The 18,772-nt window shown below is 43.2% G+C and overlaps 2 protein-coding genes across 3 annotated transcripts in view; one reads left to right on the top strand and one right to left on the bottom strand.

Annotated features, from left to right (window-relative positions):
* PPEF1 (protein phosphatase with EF-hand domain 1) overlaps positions 1 to 1,027 on the top strand; it is a 34,838-nt gene extending 33,811 nt beyond the window's left edge. Inside the window, exon 18 of the mRNA XM_039378023.1 lies at positions 73 to 1,027. Coding sequence (XP_039233957.1) covers positions 73 to 266 — 194 coding nt within the window. The 3' untranslated portion in view covers positions 267 to 1,027. The remainder of the gene's footprint in view (positions 1 to 72) is intronic.
* Positions 1,028 to 1,530: 503 nt separating this feature from the next.
* Positions 1,531 to 18,772, bottom strand: part of PHKA2 (phosphorylase kinase regulatory subunit alpha 2) — a 47,046-nt gene continuing 29,804 nt past the window's right edge. The window contains exons 22-31 of one of the 2 annotated variants that reach the window (XM_027738229.2): positions 17,362 to 17,518; positions 15,941 to 16,020; positions 15,612 to 15,690; positions 15,367 to 15,496; positions 14,705 to 14,806; positions 13,927 to 14,045; positions 10,049 to 10,216; positions 8,490 to 8,543; positions 6,906 to 7,106; positions 1,531 to 6,396 (exon numbers count right to left, since the gene is read on the bottom strand). In XM_027738229.2, coding sequence (XP_027594030.1) covers positions 6,223 to 6,396; positions 6,906 to 7,106; positions 8,490 to 8,543; positions 10,049 to 10,216; positions 13,927 to 14,045; positions 14,705 to 14,806; positions 15,367 to 15,496; positions 15,612 to 15,690; positions 15,941 to 16,020; positions 17,362 to 17,518 — 1,264 coding nt within the window. In that variant the 3' untranslated portion in view covers positions 1,531 to 6,222. The remainder of the gene's footprint in view (positions 6,397 to 6,905; positions 7,107 to 8,489; positions 8,544 to 10,048; positions 10,217 to 13,926; positions 14,046 to 14,704; positions 14,807 to 15,366; positions 15,497 to 15,611; positions 15,691 to 15,940; positions 16,021 to 17,361; positions 17,519 to 18,772) is intronic. The other variant, XM_039378019.1, reaches the window with a different exon arrangement.

The following is an 18,772-nucleotide window of genomic DNA, read 5'->3' as shown; positions in this document are numbered from 1 at the left end:
ATGTATATGTATTTGCAGGAATGGGAAACATTTTCATACCAGAGAAAGCAACCTGCTGTCTGTCTCCTTTAGGTCTGATTTCTCTTGAGGAGTTCAGCCAGACATGGAGACTCTTCACCTCTCATGTGGGAATTGATGTACAGGATGACTCCCTTGACAAATTAGTCCTGAGTATAGACCACAACAAAGATGGCCACATTGACTTCAATGAATTTTTAGAGGCCTTTCACTTTGTTCACAGAGTCGAGGAAAAGGAAAACTCATGAAAAGGCAGAACTTGTGAGCTGTCTTGGAAGCTCACCTTCCTGTCCTTAGTCATAAAAGGGCTGCTCGATACAGTATGATACGATATGCACTGAGGTCACCGTGTAAGCCTTTATGTAGTCCCTCCTGGATGATATGTACCTGCAATTAATGAGACAGAAGAGATGAAAACCCACTAACAGCATTCCTGTGTCACTGCCATACACTGCCAGTACCTTACAACTTACCCTCCCCCATGTCCCCCATTAATCTAATCCGTGAACACTGCCAAGGTCACACCTTCAAGAGTGTAGGAAGAGACTTGGGTTTAATTTCTCTCAGTGGTCCTTGGCAACAGCTGAGAGCACTGGTGACCACAAGGAACATATCAGACCCTCCTTGGTTATGAAACAGGCACAAGAGACACTGACTATGGAGTGTCCAGTGCAGGAAAGGAAACCAAGGAAGAACCATCTAGTTAAAATAGGTTGTTCTGCATTTAAATTTGCTCTTTGGGTGACAGAGTGGAACTAAATCATTCCAGGTCACTGTCTATCCCAGCTTTACAGACACAACTTACAGGATCTTGGTTGAAAGGTGTTTACACTTGTGCTAAGTTTCCTCTTACGACTGGTAACTTTTTGCCACATTTGTTGGAATTTGGAGCTAAGAAACAGTCATAACTCATCACCTTAATGATGACTAAATCCATAGCATGTTAATGTAACATACAAAAGATCACAAAATAAAGCTTTAGCTTTCTGAGTAATGTCTAAGTAGTTAAGTGGGGTGTCTTTTTGCCTGTATTTGGGTACCCTGCCCCCTATCAGTGTAGAACACTTTTCCTGAAGATGAACTGGGTTTCTTAAAAACAAAGAAATGAGTATAAACACAAAGTAAACATATTTTGGTATTATGAACCTAAATATTCTTGCATATAGATAAACATAAATTCTTTACCAAGAAAAGGGAACCAAGAAATTCTGAATTAGAGTTTTTCAAATGCAGCAAGATGGAAAAGTCCACCTGCCCATCTCCTTTCCCCTACTGCAAACCAATATTCCCATTCCTGCCAGTACCACCCTGTCAGTTCCCGGGGGGAGAGTCGGGAGATCTGGACTTAATTCTTTTGCATATAACACTCCAAAAGCAACACCGGATCAGGAGCTTTTTGGTAAAAGTATCACCTCATTTAACCTTAGTAAATACAATGCACATAATGTGCTTTTTGGGAAGGAAAAGGTTTCAGTCTAGTCTCCTTTTAAATTGTATTAGCTAAAGATGAGCTAAGTAAATCAGCTTGGTTTTATTTAATAACAGTGTTGAAAGTACAAGAAAAAGCATCCTTCCCAGTTTATCATCACAGAGTGTAACAGCAGCCAGAGCTTAAGGCACTGCTCTCTCTCTTAGATCTTATTTTTTACAATTAAATCCAGAATACTTTTCCAGAAGTATTTTGTAACTTGACAGACAAATAAATAAACATGCACACACTTATTTCTATTGCTTTGGGGGAGGGGGAAAGAAAAATCTTTAATAGTGCCAACAAAATTTACAATAAAATGTTAATGGCATTGGTAATACTTAATGTCTGTTTCTGGCATGCAGTTATGCTGATCTATGCACTGTGATGAACAGTCCCACCTTATTCCAGTGGAGTGACAAAAAGGCTCCACTTAAGATGGACAAACACCACAGTGTGTTGTGGGCTCTTGCTTCCCACTGTTGGCTTCCATGCTGTAGGTGCAAAGTGACAAGGTGGAATGGGATGGTGAAGCCCTGGAGTCCTCCTTTGCCACCCATCCCAGTAAGGAGGACAAAGCCAGGGTGTGCAGCGAGGCACAGGAGCTCTGAAACACGACTCACAGCGTCAGTTTAGATGTCCCCCTCTAATGACACATTCCTGAAGATGACATAAAGTTGAAGGGGACTCGCCTTGAGGGATCACTTCATGAGAGGGGATGCCATGGTACAGTCGCAGTGCAGTGCTGCACTCGGCAGGCAGTAAGAGGCTTTTGGGGATGCAGCACTGAAGTATGAGAGGAGCTGAATTACTGAGCCAAAAAAGAAAGCCCCTGTCCTGTCAGCTGCTGGCAGCACACAAGAGCCCCCTTACCCCTGACAGAAGAAGGGGGGGTGGCAGGGGAGTAACTGTGAAACATCTAACACCAGGAATAAATTCCACTCGAGACTGAAACTGGGAGTGGGAAAAAGCCCTGCTGCTTGTACTTAAAACCATTTGAGCTGAAGCTCTTCTATAACCCCACTCCCAATCCCTTTTAGTCACAATTCTATGCAGTGGCTACTAAACATTGCAGATGTGACTGGTTCTTTGAGCAGGGACTGAATCAATCTGCAGATAAGTGCCCAAACTCTCACCCTACAGCTACAGATGCCACCACTGGTGGCATCTCTCTCCTGCTTAATGGACAACTCTGCTCCTAACTGTGGATAACACCAGAAAGTGCCCAAGGTTGCACCTGGACTGACCCAGGCTCTGGCTTCACTCAAGCCCCTGGCTGCTGCTGGAGGGGTGACACAGTCCTGCAGTGCCCCGTGCCCGCAGGGGGCAGCCCAGGTGTTTCACCACTCACCACAGAAAGTGGCCACGCCTTTATAGGGCAGCTAGGGACTGTGCAGCTCACCTGCACCTTCCAGAAACAAGCAGGGCTCTTTCCCTAAGGAAGGAAACTACAATTAGCAGGAGAGAAGCCAGGCAAACTTTGTACTCCACCCATTAAGTTTTCACATTTACCTGTGGGACCAGCAGCTGAGGGAGATCAAAGGTGCTTTTGATCTGTCTAGTTAGACAAACCCATGTCCTTCACTCGGCAGCAGGGGGAAGGAAACAGCCATGATCAGGGAGCAGGGAGGGCACTGGCCTGGAGGAGCCGGTTTGGAGCCAGCATGTGGTATGAGCTCTGAGCTGGACACCCATCATCGTTCTGGCCAATGGCCCCACCCAGCCCCATTCCTCTCTCCAGGCACATCTGGCTGCCTCCAGCACTGCGTAGGTGCTTCTGACCCCACAGCTCCAAAGTGCTTAGGGCAGCAGTGCCTGTCAGGCTGAGACAAGCAGCTCTCAGGTGGTCTATTTTAATTCACTAATGCCCTTGTTTCTGAGGCACAGGATGTGTCTGTTCACCTTTGCTTTCTTTCCATAAATGCGTTTCCAGGGACTGGAAGCTGGCAGTGTCATCCTTTGCTGGCTCCCCAGGGAAGCCGCACGGCCAAGTTGAGCCTCTGCCAATTAGCTCAGCCCTACACAAATTGCAAAGTCGTCATGTATTTTATCTGTGAGCACACCCTCGTCACTGCCAGTGCCAGCTCTGCTTTGCAGCAGCCTAACATACACCAGGAATCCTCAGCAAAGCAGGAGGTCTGTGTAAAACCTTATTTGCTTGATTAGGTTTGCACTACAATGCAGCTCTCCAAGTGGAATGAGCTGCAAGCTGAAGCTGTGCCTGATCTGGAAATAACACGAGTTTCCCTTCCCCTAGCTGTGTGTTTGAGTCCCAGCTTTCACCATCAGCTACCTAAACTCTTCAAATTACCACATAAATACTTTCCAAGTGCCTGCATTTCATGTGGTAACTCATGATAATCATAAATATACCATGACCTGGTTCATACTGTGAATTTCATACTAAAGACACCAATGACACTGCCATTAAAAAAAGAAGCGTTAAGAGGTGACCAGGTATGTTAGGCCATACATTTCATTGTTTTAGACTTCAAGGCAGCTTAATGTAAAACCAACTACATCACCCTTCTTGTTTCTGAAAACAAGATCATGCTGTAGGTTAAAAAATAAAATTAAGACTGAATGAAAATCATCTTGCATCTCTCACAATCTAGGATTCAAAAAACAAAAGCAAAAATAACAGCTACTAGTAAATTTTCATATGATACTGGGTAGAACAAGAAACCATCATACCAGCTCTTGTGTGCTCACACTCTGCGCTGTCACATCTGCTTAAACTAGACAAAGGATTTTACTTTCATTTACTGGGAAACAAGCCAAGTAAGCTCTAACAATACATATGAAAAGGAAAAAAATCCAAACCAAACCATAATGAAGGCAAACCCCTACAAAACAGGCACCATGCCAATAAAATGACTTCCACATCCAAGTGTTAATTGCACCTGAACTGTCACTTTATGCTGGCCACTCCACAGGCCCATAGTTCTCATGGTGGTTAACACAGGGTATCTCTGGAGCACCCAATCCAAGGGTTCCTGGGCCTCTGGACTGCCAAACTCCTCTGGTCTCTGCAAAAACAATAAATCACTTCCTAAGGCCTCCCATGCCTTCACTGTCTTGAGGCAGTGCCCAGACATTGCTACAGCAGCATCGAGTGTATAAAGGGACAGCAGGCAGGGTGGCACGGCCATCAGGGGCTCAGCCTCCTTGGGACCATGAGTGCTGGCAACTGGCAAGTGAGACAGGGTGTTGTCATTTTGTCAAGGTCTTTCAGATACCTGTATAAAACTGGAAACAAAAAGCTCACTCTCAAAAGCACCACCCACCATTACAAAAAAAAAAAAAGTTTTCAAATCCTATACAAACGGTATAGTTTTGTTTTGAAAGAGTGGAGGGGAGGCTCACAGAAATATAATTAATCAGGCTTATTAGCTCAGAAAATTTTACAGGCCTGTCTGCTCTTTTCCCCTCTATCAGGCAAGACAGAATTGCTCTGATCCCTCCTGCTCACGTGGCAGCAGTGCTGGGGGAGCCTGTGGCCATGGAGAGGCTAAAGCTACTGCCATATTCCTAAGCTGTCAGCCAGATGCTGGCACGTGGCTATTGACAAAGCCAACAGTGTCAGCACAAGGAAAATCCTGCCTGGGGTACAGCAGGGTTTTCCTCTTCAGAGGCCGCCTACCGCTGTTTTCAGTTTCAGTGGCCATGGGACCATTGCCCTGCACCTGTTCTCCCTGCAGCAGCTCAGAGTTTCCACTGGATGGATTCAAGGTGCCAGCACTAACGTGGGAACTGTCTGAAGGGAGACTTCCAGGCAGCCCAAACTCTTACTATATGTGACCAGTGCAGCTTCAAACTAAAAAGAAAAATTAAAAAAAAAAAAAAAGGGAAAGGAAAAAAAAGAGAAACATCAAAGCCTTCCATAAACTCACACTGTGCTGGAAGGGCCACAATTATGCCATTCTTAACTCTGAGGCTGTTTGCAAGGGAAACAATTGGGAGACTTGGAAAGGGTGCTTGAGTGGAAGCGGTTTATCTTGCTCCATTCAGAGGAAAGGATTACAGGCATAAAAGTGTCTGTCACCTTGGAGAAGCTGGAATCTTCAGATTTTGCCTCCAAAGCCTCAGGGAGGCAGGGAAGGAAGCTGTCTTGTTCAGATTAAAGACAGATGCAGTTTCCTGACAGAGGCTATCCTCTCAAATTAGTGGATATTGCAAGATGTTTGTCTCTACTGCAAGTGAGAAGAGATCCAGGATAAACGTGTATGAGAAATATCACTGGGTTATTTCAAGTTATTCCTATGCCTCTAATTTACATTTCCCTGGATGTTTCACATTGTGCATTAGTGATTCACAATGATGTACATTTACACACAGCAGGAGAAAAATTAATGAATTCCATCACTTCCCTTATTTGGGAGACTCTATGCCCGAGATACAGCTCCCTTGTTTTATTATGCCTTTTGATCTCCACAGAATAATCTGTTTTCCCCTTGGCAGAACTGTATAATTCTTTCTAATTTACTATGAATTACATTTATGCACTTTGGGCAGAATAAGCCTCATTATTTGTTATTTCTTTCACACTCTCCTAAAACTGGGCCAAATTCCAGCTCCCTGTCCTCCATAGGTAGGGCATGCACAGAGCATGGTCACCAGTGTCCAATGCTGAGGTAGTGCACGGCACACACACAGGCAGCAAGTAACCACGAGGTTCACAACAGGGAAATGGGGAGAAAGAGCTTCTGAGCCTTCCCTCCCGCACGAGGCATCACTTACTGCATGGCACAGCCTGTGCTAGGCAGGAAATCATGTAAATAAATAATTATGGCTTTTGTTAGGTATGTCATGGTGCCATAGGCCCCGCTTGGAGCACTATCATAAAAAAAGTGGCAAATTCCTGTGGCTATGTCCTTCTCCAAGATACTGCCAGTAGCTCCAAATGATTTCTGAAAAGACACAAGCAAAGAAGAAGGGCAAGTTAGGCATGCATGTTTATTTATTAGAAAAAACCCACCATGTTATGATTTTCCATTTGTGCTGAATACCAAAAGCAATTCTCCTTTCCCTCATGAAAACCTTAATCAGGATTATTATAGGGCCCACATGACTTAGTTGGATCAGTGTAAGTAAATGAAGAACATAAAACTTCACAGATTTTTGTCCTTTGGGGGGAAAGGGTGGGATTACTCAAATATTAGTAATTCTAATGCCTTGACAAAGCAAACCCTCACTTCAATCTAACAATATCCTTCAGAGCTTGTTAGCCACTACAATTTTATTCCATTTAAATCTCCCACAATTCTTAAATTAGCTTTCCGAATGTATTTCCAGAAGATACTTAAGTGATTCTGTCTGTCTTTGTAGGGGAAGGAACCAGGCCATCACACATATTTAAAAAGGAGCAGGAGATAATTTTCAGAGGAGGAGACTTCCCACCACTGCCCTTTAAACTCACCAGCTCCTGCAGAAACAGGTCATTGGCCATGTGCACGATTCGGTCCACGTGGATGATGCCCCCGATGCTGTTCACCTCGATGTCAGAGAGGAACGTGAGGACCAGAATAGCTTCCACCAGGAGCTGCCTGTACTCAGGCTGGGGGACGTGGTTCAGCACCGACTCCACGTGCACAGCAAACTTGATTTCGCACGGGGTCATCTGGCAAGTTTGAGTGGAAATAGAGAGAAAAACTGACAAATCCAAAAGACTAGTTCCCTACATCCTGCAAGCTCTGAAACATATGCTCCTCTCTGCACATGGGGGCAGACTGACTGAAGCGAACGAAATGTTTGTGCCGCTTTAGCACTTACAGAAAGTTTTCGTGTTGCTAGACCTTGATTCTGCAGTTACACAACTTCCAGAAGCTGCTCCAGCCCTGCAACCCATCACATACACATCTCACTTACATACAGGGCTGCTGATGCTTAGCTGGCAAATTAACTCTTTGCTCCTCAGGCTGTGATCTCACACACTCTGCCTTGTAAGTGTCTCTCTGGCATCACAGGTTAGTTGCAAAGCCAAACTTACTGTTAAGTTTTAAAAATAACCACCTGCTTAGAGGGGTGATTTTTAAATAAACCCCTAAAGCTTTGCCATGCAGAGGTATAGCTATACTGTTTGTAGAGCATCTTAATTTGCACTGGCATATCTCTGTGGATGTTATGTTGCCTTAGGAGGTTTGTGCTTATTTTTTCGAATTCTTTAAACAGCAAAATTAGATACTGTCTAAGTCTGACAGGCTAAAAATATAAGCCTATTTACCTACACAATAGGGATAAATAAAGCTCTCCTTTCTGAATAAAAAACCCAAAAAGCAACATTTAAATTTGGCAGAAAATTCCAGCTCCTCTCTTCAGCTGTTGCCATCATCCCTCAGAAGAGAAGGAAGCCAGAGACAAATCCAAGGGAACCAGACAGGAAAACAGTCTCAAGCACACAAGCATCTCTCTTGTTCTGATGGATTACTGTTCACAAGAGTTTGTTTTATAGATGTGAATTCAAAACTTGCCAGAGCACCTAAAGGCAATTGAACTAAGGAAAAAATTGTAAGGAAAGGTTATGGAATTAAAAAGTCAAAGCTTTGGTTAGAAACAATCATTCTTAACTGGTATTTACTTTTGAGACTGTGAAGCCAAAATACACTGGCTGGTGTTGCAGCATATTAAAAAAAAGTAAGTGGCAAGGAACATGTCTGTTTTACTCCAACAGGTCTGCACTGTATCCTCATCTCCCCCCAGCGAGGACTGCCATCATCCACCCTCTCTCAAGCTCTGCTCTTTGGGCACACGGGGAGAGTAAAGGTATCCAGAAGGCAGGCTCAGCAAAGGGGAAAACCTGCCAGAAACACTCTCCCAGGCCTGCCTGGGAGGAACACATCTGCCCAGACCTGGGGAAGCCAGCAGAGGTGCTGGGGAAAGTCCGGATGTTCTAACCTTGAAACCAAGGATCTGCAACAGCATCCCTGCTGCATGTTACACTGTCACACCCAGCATTCAACACATGGGGAGAAAATCTCTGCAAATCATTGGCATTTTACTGTACCTCTCTGGTGGTTGAAGAAGGAAGGACATACCCATCAATGGACAGACCATGGCACTGAAACAACATTTCAACAATGAACAGAAATTACAGTTCCTGCAAGTAAATCTTCTGAGAGTTTCTCTTTTTTTGAGCCAATATGTAACAACTTTCAGACAGAAAAAAAACAAAGCAAAAACCCCCAAATGAGACCAAAAAAACCCTGTTCCAAAATATTATATTTCATCTATGCTAAAGAAGTTATTATGTAACCTGGCAAACATAAGAAATAGCCTGACATGACACACAAGAGAGTGCTGTGTTCCAGTACTTAAAGAGAGCCACTACAGCAAGAGGCACACAAAGGAGGGAAACAAATTAATGAGAACATTCTGCTCGAAAGGAAGTAGAAATAAGGTAACATGAAAGCATTATGGACAACAGACCACAAAAGCGAGAACCTTTCTCATTTTCCCTAGAACAACCCTTAGTTACGTGTTTCAGATCCAGGGCACCACACCTCAAGGGTGTCAACCAGTGGGGCAGAGGTGGTGTTAGAAGTACCAAGTGACACAAGGAAAGAGTGACAAAACCTAAGTGGTGAGAAGGCAGGCTAAGGAGTGACATATCTGAGTACCTGAGGTACAGAAACACACACCAAGAAGAGGAGACAGATTTTATGAATAGTCCAAAGAGATCTGAAGAATGAAATACTGAAAACAAATTAAATAAGCACAATTCATTTTAATAGGCAGAAAAAAAACCATAAAAATGCTCCTAGCTATTAAGATAGGTCAGAAGTGATGCTCACTCTACTGAAAGATCCCATTAGTAAATAGCCAAGAGGTCACATATGACTCATCTTGGCTGACATCAACACTAGGAGTTTCAGTGTAACTGATTTTAGAAGGACAACCAAAACCAGCCTAAACTAGTGTCGCAGTCTTTTCTCAACTAAGCAGGCATGAACAGCTCAGTGCTGCAAGGTCCTGAACACTGGCTCACATTCAGCAAAGAAAAAAAACAGGTGCATAATCACTATGAAATAGATAAAAATTCATAATTTCCCTCTCCTCCTTCCTGTAGAGTTGCTTCAACACCTTTCCAAACCCCTGATCTCTGAGGTGCTGGCAAGGACTTACTTTTCACTTGAGAATAAACAAAAAAATGTCAAGAATGCTATACACCTCAGAAGAGCCAGTAAGAGATCTCAAGACATTCTGGAATAGTCAGTGCAGTTTCCTACTTCATTCCTCACAGCCCTTCTGAACTGCAGCACAGAACTGCATTGCACTGCAGTGCCCATCAGCTGCACTGACAACGTGCATTAGGCTGTGGGATGCAAGTTCAGCCAAAATTCAGCATTGGTGGTTTCAGAAAAAAACAAACTTTCAAAAAAACATGTGAACTTGTGTTAATGGAGCCCTTTTATGTTCAAGAGACACACTTTCACTAATGACTCTCGTTTCCACCAGTCTTCCAGCTGAAGACCAACTCCTGGCAAGATGCTACCTCTGGACTACCACTTCCCCAAGTTACTGTGCAGCCTTCTTGCTTCCTGCCCTCCATAGCAGCCAACTTACCTTCTGAAGGATTTTCCACACTTTCTCATAAAAGCCAACAGGAACTCTGTTAATAGCACCATCAAGCCTCCTTCTGCGCAGCCACTGCCCCTTTCGGTCACCCCAGCTCATGTCTCCACTGGAGCCAGTAGGAGAAGTACTGGTGGGAGATGATGGAGTGCTGCTCCTCTGTAAGGACATTAAAGCCTTGGTTAATTGCCCTCTACCACCCCAAGTGGGTGTATTGACCACGCCTGGTCAATACATTTTTGTTATAATGCTACCTCAGAACCAGGGGAAAAATACAGGCCATGGTGTCAGACAGGATGATGGAGCAGGATTGATCTGTATCTCTCCCCTAAAAAACAAGCTTCACTTCTCGAGTACTTCAGTAATTTCTCAACAAAACAGGCAAGCAGTTCAACATGGCATAACACAGTAAACTTCAGTGCTTGGTTTAACACAAGGTCTGACTACTTTAACAAGCCCAAGCTGGCTTCCAGGGCCGTGTCACTGGTGTTCAAGATGGGGGGATCAGGTAAGTCTGGTTCACTTGGACATTGGGCTCGCTGTTGTAAAAGAACCAAAGGGTCTATGAGTCCAGCAAGAGAGGTCCACCATGCAAAAGTTCCATTAAAATAAGTAGATTAAAAATTGACTTCATGTGGCCATGAAATCATCACGTTTGCCTCTCTGTGTCAGTCTTGTTCTCCTTTATTACCCTTATTGCTCTGGTTTTTTACCCTACTAGACTTGGACACTAAATTAGACAGCAAATTGTGTTCAAAGTTATGGCACTACCACCAAATTGCTGTTCTGATTTCCTCACATACAGTCTGCCTATTCCTTGCACTCCCAGACTGAGCTCTTGTTTTCTCATTCCTTTTTGCACACCTGTTACCTTCAGCCCAGAAAGGACTTCACTGATAGCCCCATCTGAAATCCCATCATCTCTGGGTAAGAAACCACCTGAGCAAGGTACTGGGGAAGGAGGGCACTAAGACTGAAAACTGCATGGTTGGAAGATGCAGGCTCACGGATTTTGCATAGCCAAGCTCTGCAAAAAATCCACAGCAAATGAGAACAATCCATTTCCACTGCTGCTGGTGTTCATGAGGCGCAGGTGGTCTTCTCCTGATGTTTCAGTGCTTGTTTCTCCTTTCCACTGCACACTGACCATGACAGACAGAACTTCCTCCATCCCGAGCTTGGGGATGCAGGAGCTCAGTGGGAGTGTCAGTGCCAAAGTAGAGAAATCCATCTGTATACAATAATTAATCTGACTACTCAGGTGGTTCAGAGAAGCAAAGATCTCCCTGAACAGCTAAATATGTGCACTTCAATCAAACGCACACTTGAAGCCTGCCTTTCTGCACTGGTATGCAGGAAGAGAGAGGCAACAGCAACCTGACAATTGTCAGGCCAGGCCACAGGGCTAGTGGTGCTCTGCAGCTGTGTACTTATGACATTTGGGAGGTGTGCCATTGACAATAAGTCTGAAGATGCAGAGAATCACAAATCACAACAGCCAGTTCAAAGGACATGCATAGCTGCAAACTTCCCGTCTCTCCATGACACATTTGGAGCTTCAGACTAACTTTAAATTGTTGAGGTCTCTGTTGGTAAAATAGTTAAGCAATTATCTTCCTTCTTAAGAGTGAGAGCTTAAGAAGAGCGACAGTTCTCTGCCTTGAAAGAAGATGACTGCTTGAGGAGATAGCCATGCCCATAAAACCCCTGTCTCAGCAACTTGAAGCTATTCTGGGTTCCTCACTGTCCAGACACTGCCAGCATTTATCAACGCTACATTACTTCTAAATACTGAAGACATCTGTAACATAATCCACTATCAAGCAGCTAAATCTGTTATAGTACTTTATCTGCTACAACTGCTTAAGCTTCAGAGGACCTAAGTGGATCCAAATGCAAGACTCAACTTCTATTAAAAGATTACTAACAAGAATTGGTTCCCAGTGAAGATGAACAAGACAAAGAGAGGTAGGGTTTGAAAACAAGGTTTTAAGCAGAAGTCACAGGAGGTCTCTAAAGCCAAGACCTTGCATGCACGCACACACACACACACACACACACACACACACACAGGAAGAGCAGGAGCAGAGCAACAGTGTTTTACCGTGGAAGCGAACATGCTGCTGGACACGGAGTGCCCCTCATGAAAGAACTACAAGACAAAACCAGACACCAACACATCAAAAAGACAGCCATGACAGAACAGAACACAAACAGGGTTAAGTAACCCATCCATGCAAAGACAAGAAATATGGAATAAGCTCAGGTATTCTGGGGAAAACTGCAACAACCCCTGTTCTCTTTCAGTGTTGCACTTCAGCTGATCTCAGAGCAGCTGCTGCTGATTCCCAGGGTCACCATGAGGCAGATCTTGCCTTGCCAGGAGCCTTTTTGGCAGCCACAAGCCATCCATTTGGCTGCCCATGCCATCCACTGAGGTCCCAGTGGAAGGGACCATGGCCAACACAAACCACTACAGTTTGAGGTGCATGCAAAAGCTTCCATGTGACTCAGGGCTGAGGTGAAAACCAAGCTCCCTGCTTCCATTCTCCATTTGCTGCAATGCCAGCAGCTTCTCTTTGCACAAGAAGGTCAACTTGCTGCAGGCTGCCAGCTGGGTGGGCAGTGCTAAACAAACGGCTGCAAGGCAAACTTTTTGCTGAAATGTGGATGCAGCACCTCAGACTTACAGCACTTTTCTCTAACTGCCCACCCCAAGCCATGCCTCCACATTCAGTGTTAATGGTTCAGACCCAGGCAAAGGCTTGATGTTCTGACGCAAGAAAGAACAGCAGCAAACTGAGAGAGTTGCAGTTGCTCAACATGTACAGAGATGTGAGTACAAGTACTTGAAACGTTCCCTGTAACAACAAAGTTGATCCTGCACCACCCTACCCAACCCCCCTGCCAAAATGACATTACATTAGTATCTAGTAAATTATTCAGAGAATGCAGTGAGATGTACCAGGATGCAGCATGAAAGGCAAAGTCGGGGGAACAAAAATAAAACCAGGCAGCTCCCCCTCTGTGCAAAATACCAAGTTTCCATCTAATGCAAAAGCAACGCAGGAACTACACTTGTAACGTCAACTAAGGCCCAAGTATTTCAGATCAGGCCCACCACTGTATTTAAATCAAAATAATGCTGCCACCTAGTGCCTTGTCCCTTCTCCTCCCTGGACAGGCCCCAAGACAGACACCCACTGCAGGACTGTGAGCCCTGCACAGTCATTCAGGGCTGGTGCAGAGCAGTCAGCACCTTCACAACCACAGCTGTATCAGCTCGGCCACGATGACGCTCAGGGACCATCTCGGCTCAAACACAGCAAACAGGTCTCGTGAGACAGACACCATGTGTTTCACAGGGGCCTCTGCTGTCCTGCCTGATCAAGTCCTGTGAAGAATCACTAACTGATCTTTATTGCCACCAATAATCATCCTCTATTCTGAAGAAACAGAAACAGAACTGGAAGAAAACAAACCAAGATTCCTTTTCCACATGTATCTTTTCTAAAAGGCATGTGGTCCATTTTTGCAACTTGGGTCAAGTACAAGAATGAACACTGCATGAAAGCTTCACTTTGTGTATCTGACCTTTCCTTAGCTGAAGCTGATAAAAGAGTTGTTTTTACAGTGGATGCCATGAATGCATTAGAGTTTGTTCAAGTTGTTCTATTTTCAGCATGTGAAACAAGAACAAAAAAGGCAGCACATTTTTGGAGGAAACATCCCCTAACTGCCTTCTAGTTAGTGATGAGCTTTAAAATCAAAGCTTTGGCAACTTCTGTCATGTAGTAAGAATAGAACCTAACATAACACAGTTCTAGAACAGCTGCACTTTCTGATGAGCATTGACAGAAAACCCTCACCTGCTTCATCTCACTCTTCAATTTAGTAATACCACTTCTTTCTGTTTTGGTTGCTCCAGAATGCCCCATTTCACGAATAGAAATCGCAGGGCTAGATGAAGAGGAATCTACAGGTCGCACTAAAAGAAGCAAATGGACATTTTTAACATTGTAGGGGTAGAAAAACAGATGAAATTGTATCTAGATGTTAAACATATATCCTTTCAGAAGTGTGCAATGCTCTTGGTTGACAGCATCCTTTCAAGTCATGTCAAGAGTTCAAACCCGATTGCATCAAGTAAGGGGCCTACATCCATACTTGGATATCAGAGACTGATTTTCCAAGACACTGAGCAATTGTAGCTGTAAAAGATGTCAGGAGTTGCAATGAGTCTGTGAGAGCCTACATATGAACCCAGGAGACAGCTGATGCACCAGTCAGGAATATGTGGGCATCACAGATGTGCTTATTGAAGGCAGGTTAGATATGCCCTCTTTAATGGTTTTTGTTCTGGTCACATAAAATTTCTTCAGTTTAAAAGTTTGCCTTCATATTATTGAAAACTTGATACAATCTTATTTCAGTGCAGGATAGCTTCCATCATATTTGTTTTGTTTATTCCACACCAGGCATACACATGTACTGGTCATCAATGATTAATATATACATCTATATCTATATATACATCTATACATCTATTTTACAAATTGAGAGAATAGATCCCCACTTATAAGACAATCTAACTTTATATTTATAGTTCTCACTTAACATATACAAGTAGCCAAGTGGACAACTTACAGCTTCTTTCCACTCCAAACTCCTTCCCACTGAGAATATGATGTAGGAGACTTTTCATATCAAAGGGGCTTAGATTCATCAAACTCTCTGAAGCTTCTTCACCTAGTAAAACAAAACAAAACAAAAGACAAGCATTACTGTGGGAAAGCAACAAGCCAATTCAGAAAACTGCTGATGAATGAAGTCCAATCACATCTAACCTTTTGGCTCGCACCTCCTTTAAAAAAACTAATACGCATAGTCACATTTCAAAGAAAATACATTTCAGGACTAAACAACAAACACTGCATAGAAATAACACTATCTGCATTAATGAATATTATGTTGTAGCTTGTGCAAAATTTCTTTCAAGCTCATGATGAGAAAACAAGATCACTTGGAAAAGCATTACAGCCATTTCCCAACAGCAGATGACCTGCAGATCTAAATTACAAAGTCAGAGTTATTCCATAAAGAATATCCACTTCAGTTTGAATAACTGGATGATGGGGGAGAGGAATCTTCCATTAAGTTAAAAAAAAAGTGATTTTCAAAGTTTGTAACTGCACATATGAACGGAGAGGGTAATAAAAGGATTTAACATATATTAATGAAAAGATCAACAACTAAGGGTGAGGCAAAAATGATGCCGTCAGTACCCTTATGATAAAAGTGCCTCTTACCTGAGCATTTCAGACTCCGAGCCAGCTCAGTGGCCATCACCTGGATTATCAGACCAATGCGGAGCCTGAGCATCTCCACAAAAAGACTAGGCTGGGACCGGACGTACATTGCCAAGTACATAATTATTTCCTGCAAGGAAAAGGGCAGCCATTCAAAGTGGGCCTTCGTGCCTTTCCCAGTCTCAGAGCAAACACTGGCGCCACACTGGGCACAGCCAAAGAAGCCTTTGACACATGCTGCTTACCTGTGTCAGGACTGCAATACTGATGTCTTGGCCACTGGCTTCATAAATGAGATCTGTGAGCTCCTCAGGTGGCAGTGGGCTGCAAGAAGACAAACCACAGCAAGTAGTGACCTGGCACAACCAGCTGTTAAAACTCTTGAGCAAGCACTGGAATCATCACCCAGAAACATCTCTGTACCACAAAGGTGCCTACAGTTCTGCCTGGGTGGCTGCAAATCCTTTTGAAGATGAGGAGTAAGTTTTAAAAGAAGATAACAGCAGCAGAATGGTACTGGAAGGAAGATGAAGAGCAGGCTGCCTCTGTAACTTGAGGCAGAGCTCCAACTTACGTGGTAATGATTTTCTCTCGGGGTTCTGGTGGCAGGCCCACTGTCAGTTGCTTGTGGTGCGATAGAAGGTCTGTGCATGCCTATCGTAAGGGGACAGAAAGCAAGAGACCTTTCTCTGAATCATGTGGAAGTGACACAGCTTTTAATTCCCAAAAATGAAGCATTTCTTTAGCAATTTTTAAGTGCATTTCTATTAATTACCATACATGCAGATCCAGCAGAATGCTATTAACTAGATGCCAAGGATCTCCTGAGGTCAACAGGGCTATGAGGGTATGACCAGTTTGAAAGCTGCTTCCCCCTTTCAGTGAAATTAGCAGCATAATGATTAAGGACTTCAGTGGGGCTGGTAGATGATAAAGGCTTTCACTCTTTATCATATGATAAACTTTTGTTTTTATTTAAGACAAAAATATTTTAAATCAATGAAAAGTTTAGCAATATTAGCTTAAAAAATCCTGCATATTAATATATCTCTTAAAACAAGCAAACACCCAATATACTGCATCACATTCCTGAATTAGCTATCCTGACATTCTGAAATAGATACTTCCACCAATATCACAGTGTTTACTCTTTTGTATTGACCTCCTTTAAAAGTGGGTGTTCAGTTTACTTGTTTTAGCATCCTGAATTGAAAACCTCACATAGCAATGTTCCTCTGACTTTGAAGAGTCTATTTTCCCTCCCTTAATGTGGAAGAAAACTGATCATCTCTAGTCTCTTCCTCCCCAATTTTTTGTCAGTTAATATACATGGCTTTCTGTGAGTGTGTCTGTACTGCTTGTCCACTGTGTCTGGAGAAGGGAAAAAATTCTGTGCGTAGGATAACTAGGAAATTAAACAAATAGTTTAGAGTACTTGAGAGGAAACATTTTTGCAATGTTCAAAATCGAATCTGTAGTCTTACAACGGATTTTTCTTGTTACCAGTTAACAGTCCCAGATATTTTAATGCCTCCAAACATCCACGTATATGGCAGAGTGTCCACCCAATGGGATGGAAATTGGCAGAACCTGTTTTTGTGTCATCACTCGCACCTTAACATAGCGCTGCTCCAAAAGCGTTCGTGCCATCACAAAAGCAGCGGACAATTACCAGTGACAACTGCAGCTTTCAAAACAGAATTAGGCTCCTCCAATTAAAGGAGATGAAATAAAGCCTCCACAACCATTTACAGTGATAGTGGGACATTCTCAGTCCATGCCAAAATTATCACTGTTCGCAGTGCAGACAAAAGGTAAAGATGTCGTAATAAGATTTAGATCACAAAAGCAACCAATGTTTACTTAAAAGTGTTTCACTATCTATGGTGTGAAGTAAGACCAGAAGAAGGGAAAGCACAAGCCCCTCTGGCAAACTGGTAGTTTTATCTCTGTTTCCAGGAAAGAAACTGAGCCAGGATTATTTATATTTCATACCTCAGCCAGGACTTCCACTCTCTTTTTGAGTATACCAGAAATATAGCGGATTAAGCCCCATTCTTGATTGAGGCCTGCCTTTCTGTAGAGCTCGTTGAGTAGGCAATGAACAGTGACACCATACTGTCCATCCAGCTCTGTGTCCCAGTCAGCACCTCTGCCACAAAAGACACAGAAGGTAACTGTCACCAGGTAAGATGCTACACTGCTTAACGTTACCACACAAACACAGCCGGATTTTGATCACCTTGCTCACATTGGTGACAGAATGAAATACTACATGGGACATCTGGGTGTTCACCAGAGATCTGTTATGTGCGGACAAAACCCTCTTGATACCAGAACTTTCACACTAATTTGAGCACTCACTTAGCTGTGAGCCAGTGACTTAAAAGGAACCATCCAAAGGATTTCTCACCAGACTTTTAAATTGAGATTCATGCAGACAGTTTGCTGCAGGAACACTCCATGTAGTGCTTTTTCAGAGCAGAATTCAGCAACAAATTCTGCTGAAGACTACACCCATTTTTCAGATGCCTCAGGGGAAGTTTTTTGCCCTGCCTCTTCCTTAGCTATTAACTAAACTTCAATGCTGCTTATGCCATTACTGAAAAGCAAAGAAGATTTCTGCTCCTTTCCTGTTTTTGAAATTCACTGCATTATGGTTTCTCTTTGGTAATGTTTTGAAGTGTCACAGAATGACTTTTCAATTCCTGCTGAGACACAGAGTCCACCAGAAGTTCACCGGCCTGTCCAATAGAGACTCCCATGGTGAAACAAGTCCAGAATATGGAATTAACAGTGTTAGATGCAGTTTAACAATAAAATGATATTTTTTCAGGATTTCCTTTACTCTTTAGGAGAGGTTGCTAAACATTTTGCTTGGGAAATCAAGAAGATTAAAGAAGAGGTCCTCACAGGAGAGAGACTAAAATAAACAAAAATACAATCTTTGTAGCAGTAGGGAAGACCATCTGTGATTAACACATGCTTGTCTTTGCACCCAAAGCTAACTGCCTGTCAGGTTCCAGCAGTATTCTCCTGCACAGGAAAAAATGCCCAATAAATGCACTCCAGAAGATGATTCTATTGGTTTGTATTTGCATTTTGTTCCCATCAAAGCTATTTAAATAGGAGGTGTTTACTAACCCAGCAGACTGGACCAAGAACATTTTGAAAAGTACCAAGTTTTAGTCAGTGGTGCACTTAACATGCAGAGGGATTAGAGGAAAAATAGAGACCACTCATTAAAATTGCATTTTGCTTTTAGTTAGAAAATGACATGATGAAGTTTTCCTCTGCTTCCCTTCTTATGTATGAAAATCACACCAAATCTTTGTGGACTTTAAATAGAATGCCACAAATATAGCAGGGTGGGTTTTCACTCATGGAAAGAACTTGTGCATTTCAT

The sequence above is a fragment of the Pipra filicauda genome, unplaced genomic scaffold, assembly GCF_003945595.2.
Source record: "Pipra filicauda isolate LSUMZ 115617 unplaced genomic scaffold, ASM394559v2 scaffold12_size5214236_pilon, whole genome shotgun sequence".
In the NCBI taxonomy this organism is placed as follows: Eukaryota; Metazoa; Chordata; class Aves; order Passeriformes; family Pipridae; genus Pipra; species Pipra filicauda.
Note: the sequence above shows the minus strand (reverse complement) of the source record. Positions and strands in the feature narration are given on the sequence as shown.